This window comes from Rhincodon typus, chromosome 16, assembly GCF_021869965.1.
Source record: "Rhincodon typus isolate 14 chromosome 16, sRhiTyp1.1, whole genome shotgun sequence".
Lineage (NCBI taxonomy): Eukaryota > Metazoa > Chordata > Chondrichthyes > Orectolobiformes > Rhincodontidae > Rhincodon > Rhincodon typus.
The window spans coordinates 41,059,385-41,079,097 of NC_063347.1; the positions used below are offsets into that span (position 1 = coordinate 41,059,385).

Sequence of the window (19,713 nt, forward strand, 5' to 3'; positions counted from 1 at the left end):
AAGTCTCCAGTAGAGAGCCATGCTCATGTGATCTGCAGTAAAATGGAGTATCAGTCCTTTGTACCCTCAGCTAACAGGCTGAGATACAGTGACATTAGCAGAAGCATATCTCCTCAAGGCACACTGACATTCTGACCTGTGACATGACACAACAGTATGTTCTAAAGAGAAGTGCTGATTTGACTGCTGTCATTATGCCGAGTATTCTATGCAAGATGGATACAAGTTTGACTGCAATTCTTCTTTCTCACACATACCTCTTAAAGAGCCGGCATGATTGGAATGCAAGTCTCACCAAGCCAGATTTTCTTCTACTATCCCGCATGATATCAGACCAGTGGCAGTGACATTTCGCATTCTGTGCATAAACTGATCACAGTTTCCCTGTCAATTTTGCGACAGCCCAAAATTATGTAAATACACGATTGTATTCCTCAGAGTTATCTGGGGCTTTGCATAGGAAATACAAAGAACAAAGAAAATTACAGCACAAGAACAGGCCCTTTGGCCCTCTAAGCCTGCGCTGATCCAGATCCTCTATCTAAACCTGTCGCCTATTTTCCAAGGATCTGTATCCCTCTGCTCCCTGCCCATTCATGTATCTGTCCAGATACACTTTAAATGACGCTATCTTGCCCGCCTCTACCACCTCCGCTGGCAACGTGTTCCAGGCACCCACCACCCTCTGCGTAAAGAACTTTCCACACATATCTCCCTTAAACTTTTCCCCTCTCACCTTGAAATCGTGACCCCTAGTAATTGAGTCCCCCACTCTGGGAAGAAGCTTCTTGCTATCCACCTTGCCTATACCTCTCATGATTTTGTAGACCTCAATCAGGTCCCCCCTCAACCTCCATCTTTCTAATGTAAATAATCCTAATCTACTCAACTTCTCTTCATAGCTAGCGCCCTCCATACCAGGCAACATCCTGGTGAACCTCCTCTGCACCCTCTCCAAAGCATCCACATCCTTTTGGTCAGAAGAAGGGTCTCGACCCGAAATGTCAGCTTTCCTGCTCCTCTGATGCTGCTTGGCCTGCTGTGTTCATCCAGCTCTACACCGTGTTATCTCAGATTCTCCAGCATCGGCAGTTCTTACTATCTCTGTAACATCCTTTTGGTAATGTGGTGACCAGAACTGAAAGCAGTATTCCAAATGTGGTTGAACCAAAGTCCTATACAACTGCAACATGACCTGCCAACTCTTGTACTCAATACCCCGTACGATGAATGAAAGCATGCCGTATGCTTCCTGACCACTCTGTCGACCTGCGTTGCCACCTTCAGGGTACAAAGGACCTGAACACCCAGATCTGTGTATCAATTTTCCCCAGGGCTTTTCCATTTACCGTATAGTTCGCTCTTGAATTGGATCTTCCTAAATGCATCACCTCGCATTTGCCTGAATTGAACTCCATCTGCCATTTCTCCACCCATTTCTCCAATCTATCTATATTCTGCTGCATTCTCCGACAGTCCCCTTCACTATCTGCTACTCCACCAATCTTAGTGTCATCTGCAAACTTGCTAATCAGACCATCTATACCTTCCTCCAGATCATTTATGTATATCACAAACAACAGTGGTCCCAACACGGATCCCTGTGGAACACCACTGGTCACAGTTCTCCATTTTGAGAAACTCCCTTCCACTACAACTCTCTGTCTCCTGTTGCCCAGCCAGTTCTCTATCCATCTAGCTAGTACACCCTGGATCCCATGCGACTTCACTTTCTGCATCAGCCTATCATGGGGAACCTTATCAAACGCCTTACTGAAGTCCATGAATATGACACCAACAGCCCTTCCCTCATCTATCATCTTTGTCACTTCCTCAAAGAATTCTATCAAGTTGGTAAGACATGACCTTCCCTGCACAAGACCATGCTGCCTATCACTAATAAACCCGTTTTCTTCCAAATGTAAATCGATCCTATCTCTCAGTATCTTCTCCAGCAGCTTCCCCACCACTGACGTCAGGCTCACCGGTCTATAATTACCTGGATTATCTTTGATACCCTTCTTAAACAAGGGGACGACATTAGCAATTCTCCAGTCCTTGGGGACCTCACCCATGCTTAAAGATGCTGCAAAGATATCTGTTAAGGCCCCAGCTATTTCCTCTCTCGCTTCCCTCAGTAACCTGGGATAGATCCCATCCGGACCTGGGGACTTGTCCACCCTAATGCCTTTTAGAATACCCAACACTTCCCCCTTCCTTATGCCGATTTGACCTAGAGTAATCAAACATCTATCCCTAACCTCAACATCCATCATGTCCCTCTCCTCGGTGAACACCGACGCAAAGTACTCATTAAGAATCTCATTCATTTTCTGACTTTTCGCATAACTTCCCTCCTTTGTCCTTGAGTGGGCCAACCCTTTCTCTAGTTACCCTCTTGCTCCTTATGTACAAATAAAAGGCTTTGGGATTTTCCTTAACCCTGTTTGCTAAAGATATTTCATGACCCCTTTTAGCCCTCTTAATTCCTCGTTTCAGATTGGTCCTACTTTCCCAATATTCTTCCAAAGCTTCGTCTGTTTTCAGGCGCCTAGACCTTATGTGTGCTTCCTTTTTCCTATTTGCTAGTCTCACAATTTCACCTGTCATCCATGGTTCCCTAATTTTGCCCTTTCTGTCCCTCATTTTCACTGGGGCATGTCTGTCCTGCACTCTAATCAACATCTCTTTAAAAGCCTCCCACATATCAAGTGTGGATTTACCCTCAAACAGCTGCTCCCAATCCACATTCCCCAGCTCCTGCTGAATTTTGCTATAGTTGGCCTTCCCCCAATTTAGCACTCTTCCTTTAGGACCGCTCTTGTCTTTATTCATGAGTATTCTAAAACTTATGGAATTGTGATCACTATTCCCAAAGTAATCCCCTCCAGAAACTTCAACCACCTGGCTGGGTTCATTCCCCAACACCAGGTCCAGTAAGGCCCCTTCCCGAGTTGGACTATTTACATAGTGCTCTATAAAACCCTCCTGAATGCTCCTTACAAATTCTGCTCCCACTAAACCCCTAACACTAAGTGAATCCCAGTCAATGTTGGGAAAATTAAAATCTCCCATCACCACCACCCTGTTGCTCCTACATCTTTCCATAGTGTGTCTACATATTTGTACCTCTATCTCATGATCACTGTTGGGAGGCTGGTAGTACAGCCCCAACATTGTTACCGCACCCTTCCTATTTCCGAGCTCTGCCCATATTGCCTCACTGCTCGAGTCCTCTATAGTGCCCTCCTTCAGCACAGCTGTGATATCCTCTTTGATCAGTAATGCAACTCCTCCACCCCTTTTACCTCCCTCTCTATCCTGCCTGAAGCATCTTTATCTTGGGATATTTAGTTGCCAATCTTGCCCTTCCCTCAACCAAGTCTCAGTAATAGCAATAACATCATACGCCCAGGTACCACTCCAAACCCTAAGTTCATCTGCCTTACCTACTACACTTCTCGCATTAAAACAAATGCACCTCAGACCACCTGTCCCTTTGCATTCATCATCTGCTGTCTGCCTACTCTTCCCCTTGGTCACACTGACTTCATTATCCAGTTCCTTACAGGCTTTAGTTACTACCTCCTTACTGTCCACTAACCTCCTCATTTGGTTTCATCCCCCTGCCACATTAGTTTAAACAGTCCCCAACAGCATCAGCAAAAGCACCCCCTAGAACATTGGTTCCAGTCCTGCCCACGTGTAGACCGTCTGATTTGTAATAGTCCCACCTCCCCCAGAACCGGTCCCAATGTCCCAAAAATCTGAACCCCTCCCTCCTGCACCATCTCTCAAGCCACTCATTAATTCATTTCTACTCTGACTAGCATGTGGCACTGGTAGCAATCCTGAGATTACTACCTCTGAGGTCCTACTTTTTAAACTTGGCTCCTAACTCCCTAAATTCTGCTTGTAGGACCTCATCCCCTTTATTACCTATATCATTGGTGCCTATATGCACCACGACAGCTGGCTGTTCACCACCACCCCCCACCAACTCCTTCCACCCGCCCCCCCACCTAACTCCTCCCCCCCACTCCCCAAGACTTCAACCCTTCAAAATGGGCAAGGGTTGCTTAGATCACAGACTGACGAGACAAAATTTTGAAACCATCACAACAACCCACATTCTGGCAGTCATTCTCTGATGCAGAGAAAATGATAAGCTTGATTCCTTTGCCAGAAGCAAATTATGCTCTAACAGTGTTGACCATGGGCAAATCAGATGGCACCGAGATCACCGTAGAAGGGGAACTGGCATTAACTGTTTTAAAGGCAATGACAGGGACGCAATTCTCAGTGGGGTCAAACCCATCGGTCACTGCATCCCTTGATGAGGCGTTGTGCTTTCAAACAAGGCATGCACTAGGGTGACACAAGCAAACTACAGAGGTTTGCACATTGTTAATACCAGTGCTAGTGGGATTAATTAATTTCAAAGGGGCTTCAATTGGGAGTGGGCTCGGAAGAACGCTCCTGGCTCTTTCCACCATGGGCTTGATTGGGTCTGAAATATGAAAGGTGATGTTTAATATGCAAATTAAATGGTCTTTTCTGCAGGCCATGAATGCCAGATAGCTAAAAAAAAATTACTTCAGGGCCATTTGCATTTGAATCAGAGAAAACACTGATATATTTCTCAACACATAAACAGTAAAACAGTAATCAAAAGAAGGGGGAAATTAAGTAAGAACTAAATTTTTTGTGGAGGGAGAGTGCATAGCTGAGGTATTCATGGAAGAAGAGGATGCTGCCAATGCAACAGAAACTCAGAAGAAGTAAAGATGTTGAATAAAACAAAAATAAACACAATGTAGTTGAAATTCAGAGGACAGTGGTATAAAGGGGATGGCATTTGCTTGGACGCAGGTTACATACAGTATTAGTTATTCAGTTCCATCGGAGTAAATGGAATCTAGTATGAGGCATTGTCGTAAATGGAATCTTGCATTAGGCATTGCATACAACAGCCAGCAATCCAACATTTCCTATTTTGTGTGACTGGCCATAATAAAGTTCTACCTTAATACATTTAAAAGGCTAGTAGATCTGAAAGTAGACGGGATGCATCTTCATTTACAGTGGGAAATAAATGAAAATTTTGGAGCCCCTGGTCACAATTTCCTAAACCAATTTAGGGAATTGTGGGTGGGCAGTTCAGGTGATAGGCTACCACAGAGGACTGGGTGAGTGCAAATGTTGCACTCATATTAAAAGAAAAGGGATAAACTTGGCAGAATATCGGCCTGTCAGTGTAATGTCAAGGTGATAGAGGAAGCTTTCATTTCTAGGAATTCACTGGCATTTGGAGAAGTGTCAGTAAGCAACTGTAAGTTATTAAAGCACATCATTTGGGCCTGAGCACCTTCACCCATGTCTTTACCCCAACCCGATACACTAGGCCTTGTCATCAAATGGATTGCTGCCACATCCACACATTATCAGCCACTAATAGTTCCCATTAGCAGCTATTGATTCTCCCAGGCTGACCTTTACCCATTCCTGGTTTGCCTAATTGTTCTCTCTCTCTCTCGGCTCCATTTCCATCTATCGCTTACTCCTTCGCTACCCAATCTTCAGCCAAAATACCAACAATGCAAGGACTGCCACAAACACTACATCAGACAGACAGGAAGAAAACTGGCCACAAGAGTATATGAACAGCAACTAACAATAAAAAGACACAACCAATACTCACTCATCTCCATTCACATGGATAAGGAAAACTACCAGTTTGATTGGGACAACATCAGGATCCTAGGACAGGCCAAACAGTGACGAGCACAGCAACTGCTAAAGACCTGGTTCTCCACCAAGAAGGGCATCAACAAACACATAGAACCAGACCCTATACATACATCACTGCGAAGGAAAACCGGATATGACGTAATCAATTCCAACGGACCCCAGAGTTTATATACCAGATGGGAAAATACAACAGCGCTTCATCGGAGGCTGCACTGATGATGTTACCCAGCAGGGTAATGAAACATCTGCGAACTAATGAACCAACTTGCAAGCAAACCAACCACAACCTTTACCTAGCTACAATCAGTTCTGAAGAAGGGTCACTGGATTTGAGAACTAACTTTACTTTCTCTCCACAGATGCTGCCAGAACTGCTCAGTTCTTCCAACAAAAGAAAAGGAAGTTATGCTGAATCTTTATAAAACACTGGTTAAGCATTAGCTTCAGCATCAATCAGCTAGGTTTTAAAAGAAAAGGTGTATTTATTTTAACTTCCCAAAATTCCGTAGATGTGGGGAAGATTCTGTAGATTGGAAAATAATGTCTTTTCTTCAAAAAAGGAGACAATAAACAGAAAACTATACACCAGTTAGCCTAACATCTCTCAGAGAAAATGTTAGAAGCTATTATTTGAGACAGCAGGGCACTTAGAAAGGTTCACAATTAACAGGCAGAGTCAGCATCATTTTTTTGAAAAGGATATTATGTTTAAACAATTTATTGTAGTATTCTGGATGAAGAGGAACCAGTGGATGTACTGTATTTAGATTTCCAAAAGATATTTGATAAAGTGCCACATCAAAGGATTTTGCAGCAAATACAAGTTCATGGCATAGGGAACAATGTACTAGCATGGACAGAAGTTTGGCTAACTAGCATGAAACACAGCTGGTGTAAATGGGCCACATTCTTCCTGGCAAGATATAAGGAGAGTTGGGGGACTAAAGCCATGGTTGTTAAATTTACTGATGATACAAAGATAGGTAGGAAAGTAATTTGTAAAGGTGACATAAGGGTGTTACAAAGAAATTCAGATCAGTTGTGTGGGTGGATAAAGATCTTGCAAATTATTACATGGGAGAATTTGAAATCATCCACTTTGATAGGAAGAATAAAAAATAAACAAACTATTAAAATGGTGGGAGATTGCAGAGGTCTGAGATGTAGATGAACCTGGGTGTCCCAACTCATGAACCACAACAGGTTTGCATGCAGGTACAATAAGTAATTCAGAGAGCTCACAGAAAGGTACTGTTCATTGTGAGAGAAATGGGATACAAAAGGTAGGGAGATTATGGTCAGTTATAGAGCACTGCTACGACGATATCTGTAGTACTGTGTACAATCTTGATCTCCTTACTTAAGGAAGGATGTAATGCATTGGAATCAGTTCAGAAAAGGGTCACTAGACTAATACCTAGAATGACCAGGTTGTCTCATAAGGAAAGGTCGGAAGTTTACAAGAATAGGAGGTGACATGATTGAAATATTTAAGTTCCTAAAGGGTCTTGTTTGGGAGCGTGTGGAAAAGATGGTTACTTCTGTGAGAGCATAAAGCACTAGGGGTCACTGTTTAAAAATAGGAGGTCACCCATTTAAGAGAGAGGGAAAGAGATTTCTTTTCTCACATATGCTTTCCCTAGAGTAAAGGAGGAAAAACTATGTCTGGTTGGCAGAAGTAATCAAAGGAACAGAGTTAAAGTAGAGATGTCAGGAAGAAACGGAGTTATTTCTGTTTGGAATTAATTCCCTGAGCTGGTGATGGAAGCCAATTCAACACTGGCATTCAAAAGAAAATTGGATAAATAATTGAAGATAACAGAAATTATATGAGGACATAATGGGAGGCCAGAATTAATTGGATATTTGTAACAAAGGGCTAGTACAATGGGCTGAATGACCTCTTTCAGTGCAATTTTATCTATGGTTCTCTGCAATTAGATAAAATAAGCCTACCAGCAATTTTACACCAATCTTTAACTAACAGCAGGAATGGACTAAAATGGGTGGGCCAAAGAGTGAGCAAATCAAGAAAGTTCCAAAGTAAACTCTTATCTAGCAAGTGTTGGTTTGTTGGGTTTACTGAACTGACCTTGAGTTTAATTCATTATGTGAAAGACACATAAAAAGTGTGGAAATTTGCAGTAGCTTAGAATCAATGTCAAATTTGTTACTGAAAATCTTAACAAAATAGAAGGGGCTTTATCCTAACATCAAGAGTACTTTTAATTGTTTTGAACTGAAGAGCAATTAAATGGCATTGAAGTGTTTCAAGGGTAAATAATCAAACAGACCGGAAATGTTACCAACACCATAAAGAAATTGTGTAGTTATTAAATATGTTAAGATGTGTGCATTGAATGATGTCAAGGAATAATTCATGTATTCAACATAATAAGAAATTTGTGACAAAAATAGTAAGATTGTATACCAATTTAAAGAGAAACATATTTGCTAAGAACTATTAGTTACATCAGGCTTATCAAAAGTAACACCCACAAACAACCTTCACCCACATGTAGAAAAATTGTGTACTCAACAGTGGTGCTTGTGGGAACTATATATAATCAAAAAAACCAAATACAGCCACATGCAAATACAACAGTAAACTAACGATCTTTCAGTAGAATATTTGCTTAAGGTTTCATTATTTTACCATATATTAGAAACAAAATTCTGGGTATTGAGTCAAAACAAGAAACAAAAAGACAACTATATTAGTCAAAACTCACTTCTTCCTACTCACCATGGTAAGAAATTAAAGCTGTTGATTCAAGTATCACTCTTGAAATTGGTGACCACTTAGTGGCTGATAATCTTAAATAAATTTGATTAAAAGGACTGTAATCAAATTCTGGAAATTAGTCACATGGATGGTCATTAATTTTTTTCAAAAGGAACTGAATTGTCTTAATGAAGCATTTCTGATAAAAGAATAAACAATGTCAGTTCTGATTTACCTCCCTCTCTAAACAAGGTGAAGTCAAGCTTGTGAACTCAGAGTAAGCAACTTATTGAACCTCATTACCACAGTTGGCAATTATTTCCCTTCCCAACTTTACATTTTGAGGAAAATTTGTTTACAGATTTGATGTTATGTATGGCCCTGAATTTTGTTTTGAAATAGGATGTATTAAATCATAATCAATGAAAGAAAAAGCAATAGGTCATGCAATAGCTTAAACAGGAATAGTGACATAACAAGTTGGTATCAAACAATAAAACACAAAAGAATAATTAAGTAATTTGGCCCCTTCAACTAGACCATGGCTGATTCGATAATCCTCAAGTCCAGTTACCTGCCTTTTCTCTAGAACCCTGATTCTCTTCATGATCGGTCTACCTCAGCCTTGAATATACTTAACACCACAGCTTTTACAGCCCTCTGCAGGGAAAAAAATCAGATTCACAACCCTCAGAGAGAAAGTTCCTCCTCATCTTTGCCTTAACTGGGTAATTCTGAGATAATACACTCTAGTCTCTCCACAAAACTCCAATGAGTACAAGCTCAAACTTCTCAAACTTCTCAAACTCTCCACTTGTGAGAATTCTTCTATGCTTGGGATCAACTGAGTGAACTTTCTCTGGACTGCCTCCAATGCCAGCATATCTTTACTTAGACAAGAGGACCAAAATGAACACAGTATTTCAGCAGTGGTCAAACTTGAGCTTTGTACAGTTTTAGCAAGGCATCCCTATTTTTTAGACTCCCGTGGTTTTGAAATATAGGCCAACATTCAATTTGCCTTCCCTATTATCTGTTGAACTTGGCTGCTAGCTTTCTTTTGTGATTCATGCACGTTGTATCCCAAAAGCCATCTGTGCAGCAGCTTTCTACAGTCTTTCCCCCACTTAAATAATATTCAGCTCTTCTATGCTTCCTGCCAAAGTGTATAAGGTCACATTTTCCCACATTATATTCCATCTGCTAAGTTCTTAAGCATCTCATTAAACCTGCCCATACCTGCTTACAGATTTCTTGTGTCATCCTTACCACTATTTTGTCATCCGCAAACTTGGTTGTAATACATCCACTTTCCTCATCCAAGTCAGTAATATATGTTGTCATTAATATAGTATGGTGGCCCCAGTACTGATCCCTGTGGCACTCTGCTAGTTACAGATTGCCATTCTGAAAATGCCCCTTTATTCCAACTCCCTGTCTTCTATTAGTAAATCTTCTACCCATGCTAATCTACTATCATTATTTTATGAAGTAGTCTTATGTGCAGTATCTATGAATTCTTTCCACACATTTCTTGAAAAGTGAACCCATGTAAAATCAGTGAACTGTTCTTGGAATATTTAATTTGCCATATAAAAATAATGAGAGACAATCTTTAGCTTAAATGGTGACATTCCAACTCAAGATGGAAGGCAAAAATGTTTAAGCACTCACAGCCTTAGTTAATGGGAGGATTGATCTGCGATATGGTCTCTAAATACTGAATTATCAACAGAGTATTTGCATCTGATGGATACAAAAGGATTTCCTCAATGTCCCAACCTGTTCACCCTCAAAGGTGAGCAGTGTTCTTTAGACTTGATCCTTAAAAGTAACCATTGAAAGCTGCCACCAAAAAGACAAATGCATTTAAAAACACTTAGCTGAACAATTCTTCCATTTCACAACAAGGACTTGGGTCAATGATTGACCCAATATTGATAAAACAAAACCAAAGAACTGCAGATGCTGGAAGTCAGAAGCAAAAACAGAAATTGCTGGAAAAACACAACAGGTGTGGCAATATGTATGGAAAGAAAGCAGAGTTTTGGGTCTAGTGACTCTTCCTCAGACAGAACAGAATTCTGAAGAAGGATCACTGGATCCAAAATGTTAACTCTGTTTCCTCTCCACAGATGTTGCCAGACGAAATATTGATGTTCTTTCTTCCTCCCACCTTCCAGACTTCTTGGAGTCAGCTCATTTTTTATTCCTTTCCACTACTGAGTGAAAAACATTCTCTGAGACTGAGATCGTGTTTTCCAGTAAGATCCTAATGAGGCCGACAGACTACTTTTTCAACGCTCCTTCATTAAGTGTGTACTCTATGAACTGCAACTGGAACACAGCCCTGCCTGGACACAATCCAATTTCCAGGTACCCATGCAAATTATCAGTTAGGATCTGCCCTAGTGGAGAATGCATTGGGTGGGTAGACATAACTCACATTCATACTCTTCGATAGAGAGGTGTGAATACTATTCGGGGAGAGGTGAAGAGATTTGGAAGACAAGGGAAGAAACAGCAGAACAAATGTCAAGAATAATAAGTCACAATGCTGGCTACGATACAGACAGAATTTTAATACAGATTTCCTATAATAATTATCTGATTGATATAAAGATAATAGAGTGCTGCAACTATAGAGAATGGAAGGAAATTATCTAACATGCATAATCTAACTTAATTCACAACAGACAATGTTATCTAAATCACGCCAAAAAATTCTGGAAAGTTAATTAGCTACAATAGTTAAACTGTTTTTGGTTATCTTGAATTATACACTATTGGACAAATTACACACTTCAATTCTGTATTAACTCTCATACTCTTGTTCTTGTTTAATACATTTGACTATTGGTAAACTCAAACCACTTTCATTTAAAGTCAGGATATAAAATGTACAGGATCCATTGTAAGGGAAAGAATTTAAAAGCACCAAACATGCTGCCAAACTGTAGTCCCCACCCAGTTATCAAACACAGGATACAACACAGTTTGTTTACTTCTTACAATTGAATCCATACAAAAAAGGTCCTTGCACAGCTCTGTTGTCAGGTCAATAAATCAGTGTTGAAATACTGAAAGATCCAGATAAACTTGTACCTTACTTCCCTCCATCAAATACTTGTCAAAGGTCTACTTTCCTTGCCTGGGTTACTTCCCATAACTATTTTGTAAATTGTCAGTTTATAAAGGCTTCATGAGGCTTGCAATAATAATCCTTAATTTGCATTTACAAAGTAATTTAAACTCTTTCAATTTTTTGATATTTTTTCAATACCATCTGAATATTGCACAGGCATGTGTACCAGACAGCACATTTATATTTACATGGTACTAACTATAACAGATCAAAGTGTAAGCAAATAAGATGTGGTATTATTAAGAAAAATGCATGCTGCTAAACTGGACAGCACCCAAAAATGGACTTGGGGTCATGGTGCACAATTAACCCTTGCTTACTGATTGAACTGCAGGCAGCATGCCAACTTCAGATGTGGGTCCATGCTGCTGTGTGCAAGCTGCTCAGCAACTTCCTCCCAGCTCCTCTTAAAGTTAGCCTGTACTTCTAAATGGAAAGTTGCAACGTGGTTGCAATATGCACTGGCAGTCATGCAGGAAGTGAATCTGACCTGGGAAAGAATGAAAAACGGAACTGATATTTTTCCACTTTGCATAGTGTGTTTTGGTGAAGGAGAGGCAGGTAGGAGAGGTGACCCACATCCACAGGGGATCATGACGCCACCAGCCACTTGGTCAAACTGGATCAGACTACTGCAGTAAAGGTTAGTGCAAGCAGTCTAGATACCTGGATTCTGCAAGAAATTCAATTAACTCAAAAGAGTAGTTAATGTCATTGAATGCATCTCAAAAATGTCATGTCCTCCTAACTCCACCTCTAGCCTGAGACACTCCTTAATTCACCATGCCTCCATCACTCAACTACCAAATACCTGCATCAACCAGGCCTCATACCTAATATTCAAATGATTCATTGCAGTCACAGAATTACCAGCTTTATAAGAACACCCTTGAATTTAAACACACCATTCAATTTGACAAACACATCATCCATCAACCTGGGGCAACAACAGCTAACCAGCTAGGTGTAGGCATGTCTGCATGTTTTAACCCTCGTGAAGAAAAGGTTTTGGAGCAGGAATCAAATAAAAATAATCAATTCAAGGTAAAGATATTCTATCTAATCCTCCTCCTCACTCCCACATGATCTCAGCCAACACACTTTTAACACAAGCATACAACTCTTACATTCCCTCAATCTCCCTTCTTCTGCTTTTCTCCTTTATTTTACTCACAAAGTGCAACCTCAGCAGGCAGTGGAGGAACGTCAATGAGAGAGTGATGATGAAAACAACATTACTCAATTTCAAACTCTCAGCAGCACAGATAGTCATTTGTGCAGGATTTACATGGTAGCATGGGGCAATATGTGCACATGGTGAGACATTGTGCCTGTGTGTGGCAGTCAGGGCAGAACACAATGATAGTGTGTGTGCCAGCTCAGTAGAGGGCATGTAGACACATTAGTTCAGCAACAGAGATATATGTTGAGCACTTCAATTGATCACCTACAGAAGACAACTTTGATGTGTATTCATTCTGAAATGCCCCATTAAAAGCCGCATTCACTGTCAAAGAGCTTGCTAGTGTGATGTACAAACCTGGCACAGGGCTTTGTGCCAAACTGAAAGCCTATTAACTCCAGCTTGAAAGTGGTGGCAACTCCTTTAGCAGGCTATGTGACATCTGAAGGTTGATTTCACAATTTTGACCAAAGTGGGAGCACAGACTGAAGTCGTTTCGGTCAGCTTTTTTACTACCATGGCTATGTATAAAGGTCTTTGCAGGTATCCAGCAATCTATCCTGCAGCGGTGTCTTAGGGTAGCAGCATGTCCATGGAGAGAAACCTGCTGTGTTCCCTCAGGATGACGGTATCAGTGCTTCCAACTCCATCACTCTACCAGGGTCTTTGCTGCTGCCTTTCAGTCAGCCAGCCAGCCCAGGCAGTTGGTGTCTATGTGAAAATGATGCAGTGCACAGCTAATGAGAGGTAGAGGGAGAGCTGCCTTCTTGAACTACTCTAGTTTATGTGGTGTCAGGTAGAGTGTTCTGTGATATTGACCCAATAGCAGTTAAGGAACAACAGTTTAGTTCCAATGGGGATTATGAGTGGTTTGGCATGGAACTTGCAGGTAGGTGGTAGTGCGATGCATCTTTTCTCCTTGTCCTTCCAGGTGGTGGAGATTGGTCGTTTGGAAAGTGCTACTGAACAGCCTTGGTGAGTTGCCAGAGTGCGAGTTGCTGCAACCAGGGAGATTGCCTTCCATGGCCATCTACAGTCTCCACCACTGAAGTAGCCTTTTGCCTATGATTTGACAATCCTTGGATTGGCACTCTGTAGGAGCACTAAAATCATAGAATCCCTACAGTGTAGAAGCAGGCCATTCAGCCCATCAAGTCCACACTGACCCTCTGAATAGCATATCCTGCAGTATCCTACATGGCTAAACCACCTAGCCTGCACATCCCTGGACACTATGGGCAATTTAGCATGGCCAATCCATCTAACGTATACATCTTTGGACTGTGGGAGGAAACCCACACAGCACCTGAAGGAAATCCATGTGGGTATGGAGAGAAAACATAAACTCCACACAGACAGTCACCCGAGGCTGGAATTGAACCTGGGTCCCTAGTGCTGCGAGTTGGCAGTGCTAACCACTGAGCCACTGTCCCACCTGGAAGGCACCATGGAAATTGGCCACAATGGTCATTAGTTATATGTATATGCACGGCACGAGTTACTTTTTAAATTTGATTCGGAATGCTTAATTTGTGATCACTTTTACTTTTGGTTTGCAACCCAGATGATGATTTCATTGTTTAATGGAGGAAATGGAAAACTGTGGGACTACTCATGAGCGAGAAATTGGAATTATGGTTACCACCAGTATTTCACTCGGAGTACATTTTCATGTACAGCAACCGTGAAAGGAGCACTCTAAGTTGTCATTTTCCACGTTCCTCCACCTTCCTCTCTTCTAGCAGTTTATCCTGTTTTAAATCAGCCTCGCTCATTCTCCCAGTCAAGCACTCTTTCAGAAGGAGAAGTCGTCTAGTGCACCTGATTTGTGAATTCAGGCCAAGTCTTACAACACTTGCCAAACCATTGCTTGTAGACCTTTGCAATTAATAACAACTATGGAAGGCAGGAAACATTTGTAAAATTGTTCTAACAGCCAGAGCAAAAAAAAATCAACAATCAACTAATTGATGACCTCCTTCAAATAGCATTGGTGGGGGTTCTTCCTGCTACTTAACTCATGTTCAGTCATGTGAAGTACAGTGATGATATTGGCTGGAGCACTAAGAGACAAAGTGGCACTGTTGATTGACATCAAATCAGTGTTGCATAGGACAACTGACAACTATCACAAACTGCTTTCTCTATATATTTTGAACTAGCTGCACACTAATGCATTTATTCAGAATACATTCAGCACAATTACAACTACAGCTGTATCTACAAACATTGGGTGTCATTTTGGGTCCAAAATGACACCAGTAGCTTAAACATCAGGTGCTACTGACCTGAATTTCAAGTCTACGATGCCTTACATTTGAGATGAATAACATCAACAGTTTTTTATTATTCAGCTTCAAATATAATGGTAAGGATCTGAAAAGAAAGATCTGATGCCTTTAAAAGATAGCTATACAAAGTAACAACAGGGGGTTATGGCTTGTAAACCACGGGAGAAATGCTAAGTAATTCCTATCCACTTTTGATGGCTGTTAGAAATTCTATTTAAAAAAGCATCACCAGAAAGAGAAAGCCTCTTGAGGTTACAGCCATTTCCTGTGATCAGGCATAATGTGTTTCAAAAGTTGGTTTTCTACCAATTCAGTTGATCAATTGCACCTTCTTCAGACTTTCTTTTTTCTATCATGTTTACATCTGATGTGACTCAATGACAAGTCTGTCTGGGCATGAGAAGTCAGCTTGTCATGTTGATTTATGAGTGCATCAAACTGCAACTTGTCCAAACTGAAGCTCACAGTTCATTAATTAGATCGTTGTGACTTTGAAGACTACACTCAGACTGTGGGGTTTTAACATTTGCCTTAATTTATGTGCTCTGAAATGTGTATCTAAGGAAAAACTGAAAATTCCCCGTCTGCCTTTGAACTTCTTTTGACTATACAATAATCATATCTTTGTCCATTATGAAGACTGCATCCCCTAGTCATTAATGCACATTGAACTGCAGCTGATGAGTAAGCCTTTCTGAATTAGCAAACAGAAAGGAAACAAAGATGAGAGACCACTAGAAAAACAGCATTCACTACAACATATCTCACAACATCATGCCCCTTCTTTTTTCTGACACTTCTATTTTAATTATAGAATGTTATTCTTTTCAATACATGTACATACCTCTTTAGTTGGTTTCCCAGCATGTTGTTGCTGCAGAAGCTGAAGATGCAACTGCTCTTGCTGTTTCTTATAAAACTCCTGAAGCTGTTGCTGTTGTGAAAAGGTTATAAAATAATTACATTAGAACAAAATAAACATTTAAAACATTTTTTTAATGTCGTGACACACAGGCCTGCAATTTGAAAAGAGATACGCAGTCACGTTCTCTTATCAACACTTGAACGACCTTTTGAATCAAAACTTGCCAATAAATCCCTCAGTGTATGGACTATTCTTAGCATTATCATTTCAGAACTAATCTTCAAAATGAACTGATGAAAACATGCCATTTTCCACACTAACTAATTAAAATATGGCAAGAAATGACCTTTGTCTGTCTGAAGAAAGCCAAAATATGCCCTTGCTGAGAATACATGGTTATTCACGGAGCAGTCAACGTAATAATTCATAGGAGTAATTATTAGCAATTTTCTAAACAGGTCACTCAAAAGTGATCTGTAAGCACGAGCAGTCAAGCTCCTCTAATATATCTGGCACAAGGGCATAACACCAGAATTTGCAGCATTATTTCAGCAGCAGACTCACCGAAAAGAAATGTGAATTCAATTAAAGTCTGAATTTGACAAAGGCTCCATTTTCAGATGGAGTTAATAGCAGTTATCCAGTTTTGATCAGCATGGTCCAGACTCACTTACTATAATACTTATCTCTACTTGTGCTGCAACGGAGAAAACATTTTCTACAGGGGAGCTCATGATATGTATTAGGGACTCAGGCAATCTGAAACATGAATGATGATTAGGGAAGCTACAACTTGACCAACACAACAGAATACAAAGCAAGAGAACACTATGCAGATCTGGCAACACTAGAGAACACTGCCCAGTTCATCATGCAAACCAGCCTTCCAGCCACTGACTCCATCTATACTTCCCACTGCCTTGGGAAAGCAACCAACACATCAGAGACTCCTCCCACCCCAGTTACACTCTTTTTCACTATCTTTGGTTGGGCAAAAGATATAAAAGTTTGAATATTGTCTAAACAGATTCAAGAACAGCTTCTTCCCCACTGTTATCAGACTTTTGAATGGATTTCTCAAATGTTAATTCTGATCTCTCTCTGCACCTTCTCTGTGGCTGTAACACTATTCTGCACTCTGTTCTGCTACCTTGATGCACTTTGTATGGTACAATCTGCCTGCGTAGCATGCCAACCACAACTTTTCACTATATCTCGGCACATATGACAACAATAAATCAATCAATTTGGAGGACTAAATTGGATAGTCCCCCATAGCAGCCATGGGAATATGGGGCAAAACTGTATGTTGTGCTAGGGTTACTGCATCCACCACCACCAACCGTATATGAATGTCGGTAGTGAACCTGTCCTGCTCCCATGAGTTTCTCCATTCTGTTTGTTTCAGTGTGAGACAGTCATTCAATTCTCAGAAGGAAATCTACCTGAGTCATACAATCATAAGAGTTATACAGCACAGAAACAGACCCTTCAGTCCAACCAGTCCACGCCAAACATAATTCCAAACTAAACTAGTTCCACCTGCTTGCTCCTGGCCCATATCTCCCCAAACCTTTCCTATTCATACACTTATCCAAATGTCCAAATGTTGCAATTATACCCATATCCAGTACTTCCTCAGGAAGTTGATACCACATGCGCATCACCCTCTGTGTAAAAATATTTGCCTCTTATGTCTTATTTAAATCTCTCTCCTCTCACCTTAAAACTGTGCCCCCTAGTCTTGAAATCCTCCATCCGAGGGAAAAGACAACTACCATTAACTGCATCTGTACCTCTCATTATTTTATAAACTTCTATCAGGTCGCCTCTCAACCTCCTACACTGCGGTGAAAAAAGTTCCAGCCTATCTTCATAACTCAAACCTCCCACACCCAGCAACATCCTGTTAAATCTCTTCTGAACTCTGTCCAGTTTGATAATATTCTTCTTATAACTGGACGACCAGAACTGAACACAGTATTCCAGAAGAGGCCTCACCAATGTGCTGTACAACCTCAACATGATTTCCCAATTCTTACATTCAAAGGACTGAGCAAGGAAAGCTATCTTGCCAAATGCCTTTTTAACCACCCTGTCTATAAATGAACTTCATAGAATTATGTACCTGCACTTCTAGATCTCGCTGTTCTGCAACACTACCCATTAATTGTATATGCTCTACCCTTGTTTGTTGTACCAAAATGCAATATTTTGCATTTATCCAGATTGAACTCCATCTGCCATTTTTTAAGCCCAGTGACCCATTTGATCAAGACCCCTCTGTAATCTTAGAAAACCTTCATTGTCTGCTATGCCACCAATTTTGGTGTCATCCGCAAACTTACTAACCATGCCTTCTATATTCTCATCCAAATCATTTATACAAATGACAAAAGAGGATCCAGAACTGATCGCTATGGAACACTGCTGGTCACAGGCCTCCAGTTCGAAACACAGCCCTCCACTATTAATCTGTCTCCTGCTGTTGAGCAAATTATATATCCAATTGGCAAGCTCATAATGACTTCCAGGTGACCTAACTTTACTATATAGTCTACCATGCAGAACCTTGTCAAAGGCTTTACTAAAATCCAAATAAACAATGTCTACTGCTCTGCCATCATTAATCTTTATGGTAACTTCCTCAAAAAACTCAATCACGTTTGTGAGACATGATTTTCCTTGCACAAAACCGTACTGACTATCCTGAATCAATTTTTCCCCTCTCTAAATGTCTATAAATCCTATCTTTTATAATCTCCTCCAGCAATTTACCCATAATCATAGCCAGACTTGGAGATCTATAGATCCCTGGTTTCTCCTTATAACCTTTCTTAAACAAAGGTACAACATTAGCCACACTGCAGTCCTCAGACACCTCACCCATGGTTATAGATGATGCAAATAAGAGAGAAGCTGGCCCATCATATGACAGTGGAAGCAGTGGCCATTGCAAAATGTGCACCAGTCCGCCAACTCTAACCAGCCTGGGAGTGAGAATCTGCAAAGGAGCTACCCCCCTCTGGAGATTAATTGCAGGAGAAGGTGGTGCAGTGGTAATAACACTGAACTAATATTCTTGAATCCCAGGCGAATGAGGCATAGGTTTCAAATTGAACCATGGCAGATGGTGAAATTTAAATTGATTTTACAAATCTGGAATACAAAATAAAATGAGACCATGTACCACTGCTAATTGTTGTAAAACCAACCTGGTTGACTATTGGTCTTTAGGGAAGGAAATCTGACCCCTCTAACTGGTTTGGCCACATGTGACAATATGGTTGACTCTTAACTGCCCTCTAAAGAAGTAGAGGTGAGCAATTAATGCGAGCAAAACAGGCAGTGCCCACATTTCATGAATGAATAAAAGATATTGGCCACTTAAAGGGTTTGACTGGTCGAGGCTGGCAACTCCTCCCACATCACATGGAAAAGTGCAGTGGAATTGGAGCAAGGTACCAGGAGCAGCACCCATGTTGTTATGTCTAATTTTATTTCCCTTCCCATCTGTCCACTTGGCCCTGACAAAGCATAATATTTTGCCCATGGTGCGCAACTACACAATATCCATTCATTACATTACAGGCATTATCATAGCCATGATCACTGCATCCAGCTTGTGCAGATCATGCTTTTCACTTGTTGGAATGCATGAGCAAGAGTCTGGTATTGTTCGTGGCAAGCACCACTTGAAGTTGGCGGCCCCTCTCACAGATGAGGTGTGATCTGACTGGAGCAGTTGCTGCA

General features: G+C 40.9%; 1 protein-coding gene across 13 annotated transcripts in view; it reads right to left on the reverse strand.

The window, feature by feature from the left end:
• The window catches only part of LOC109912391 (forkhead box protein P1-like), a 477,834-nt gene that overhangs the window by 113,713 nt on the left and 344,408 nt on the right, over positions 1-19,713 (reverse strand). For all 13 annotated transcript variants that reach the window (XM_048606339.1, XM_048606346.1, XM_048606350.1 and 10 more), the window contains one exon: positions 15,940-16,029. In XM_048606339.1, the coding sequence (XP_048462296.1) occupies positions 15,940-16,029 (90 nt within the window). The remainder of the gene's footprint in view (positions 1-15,939; positions 16,030-19,713) is intronic.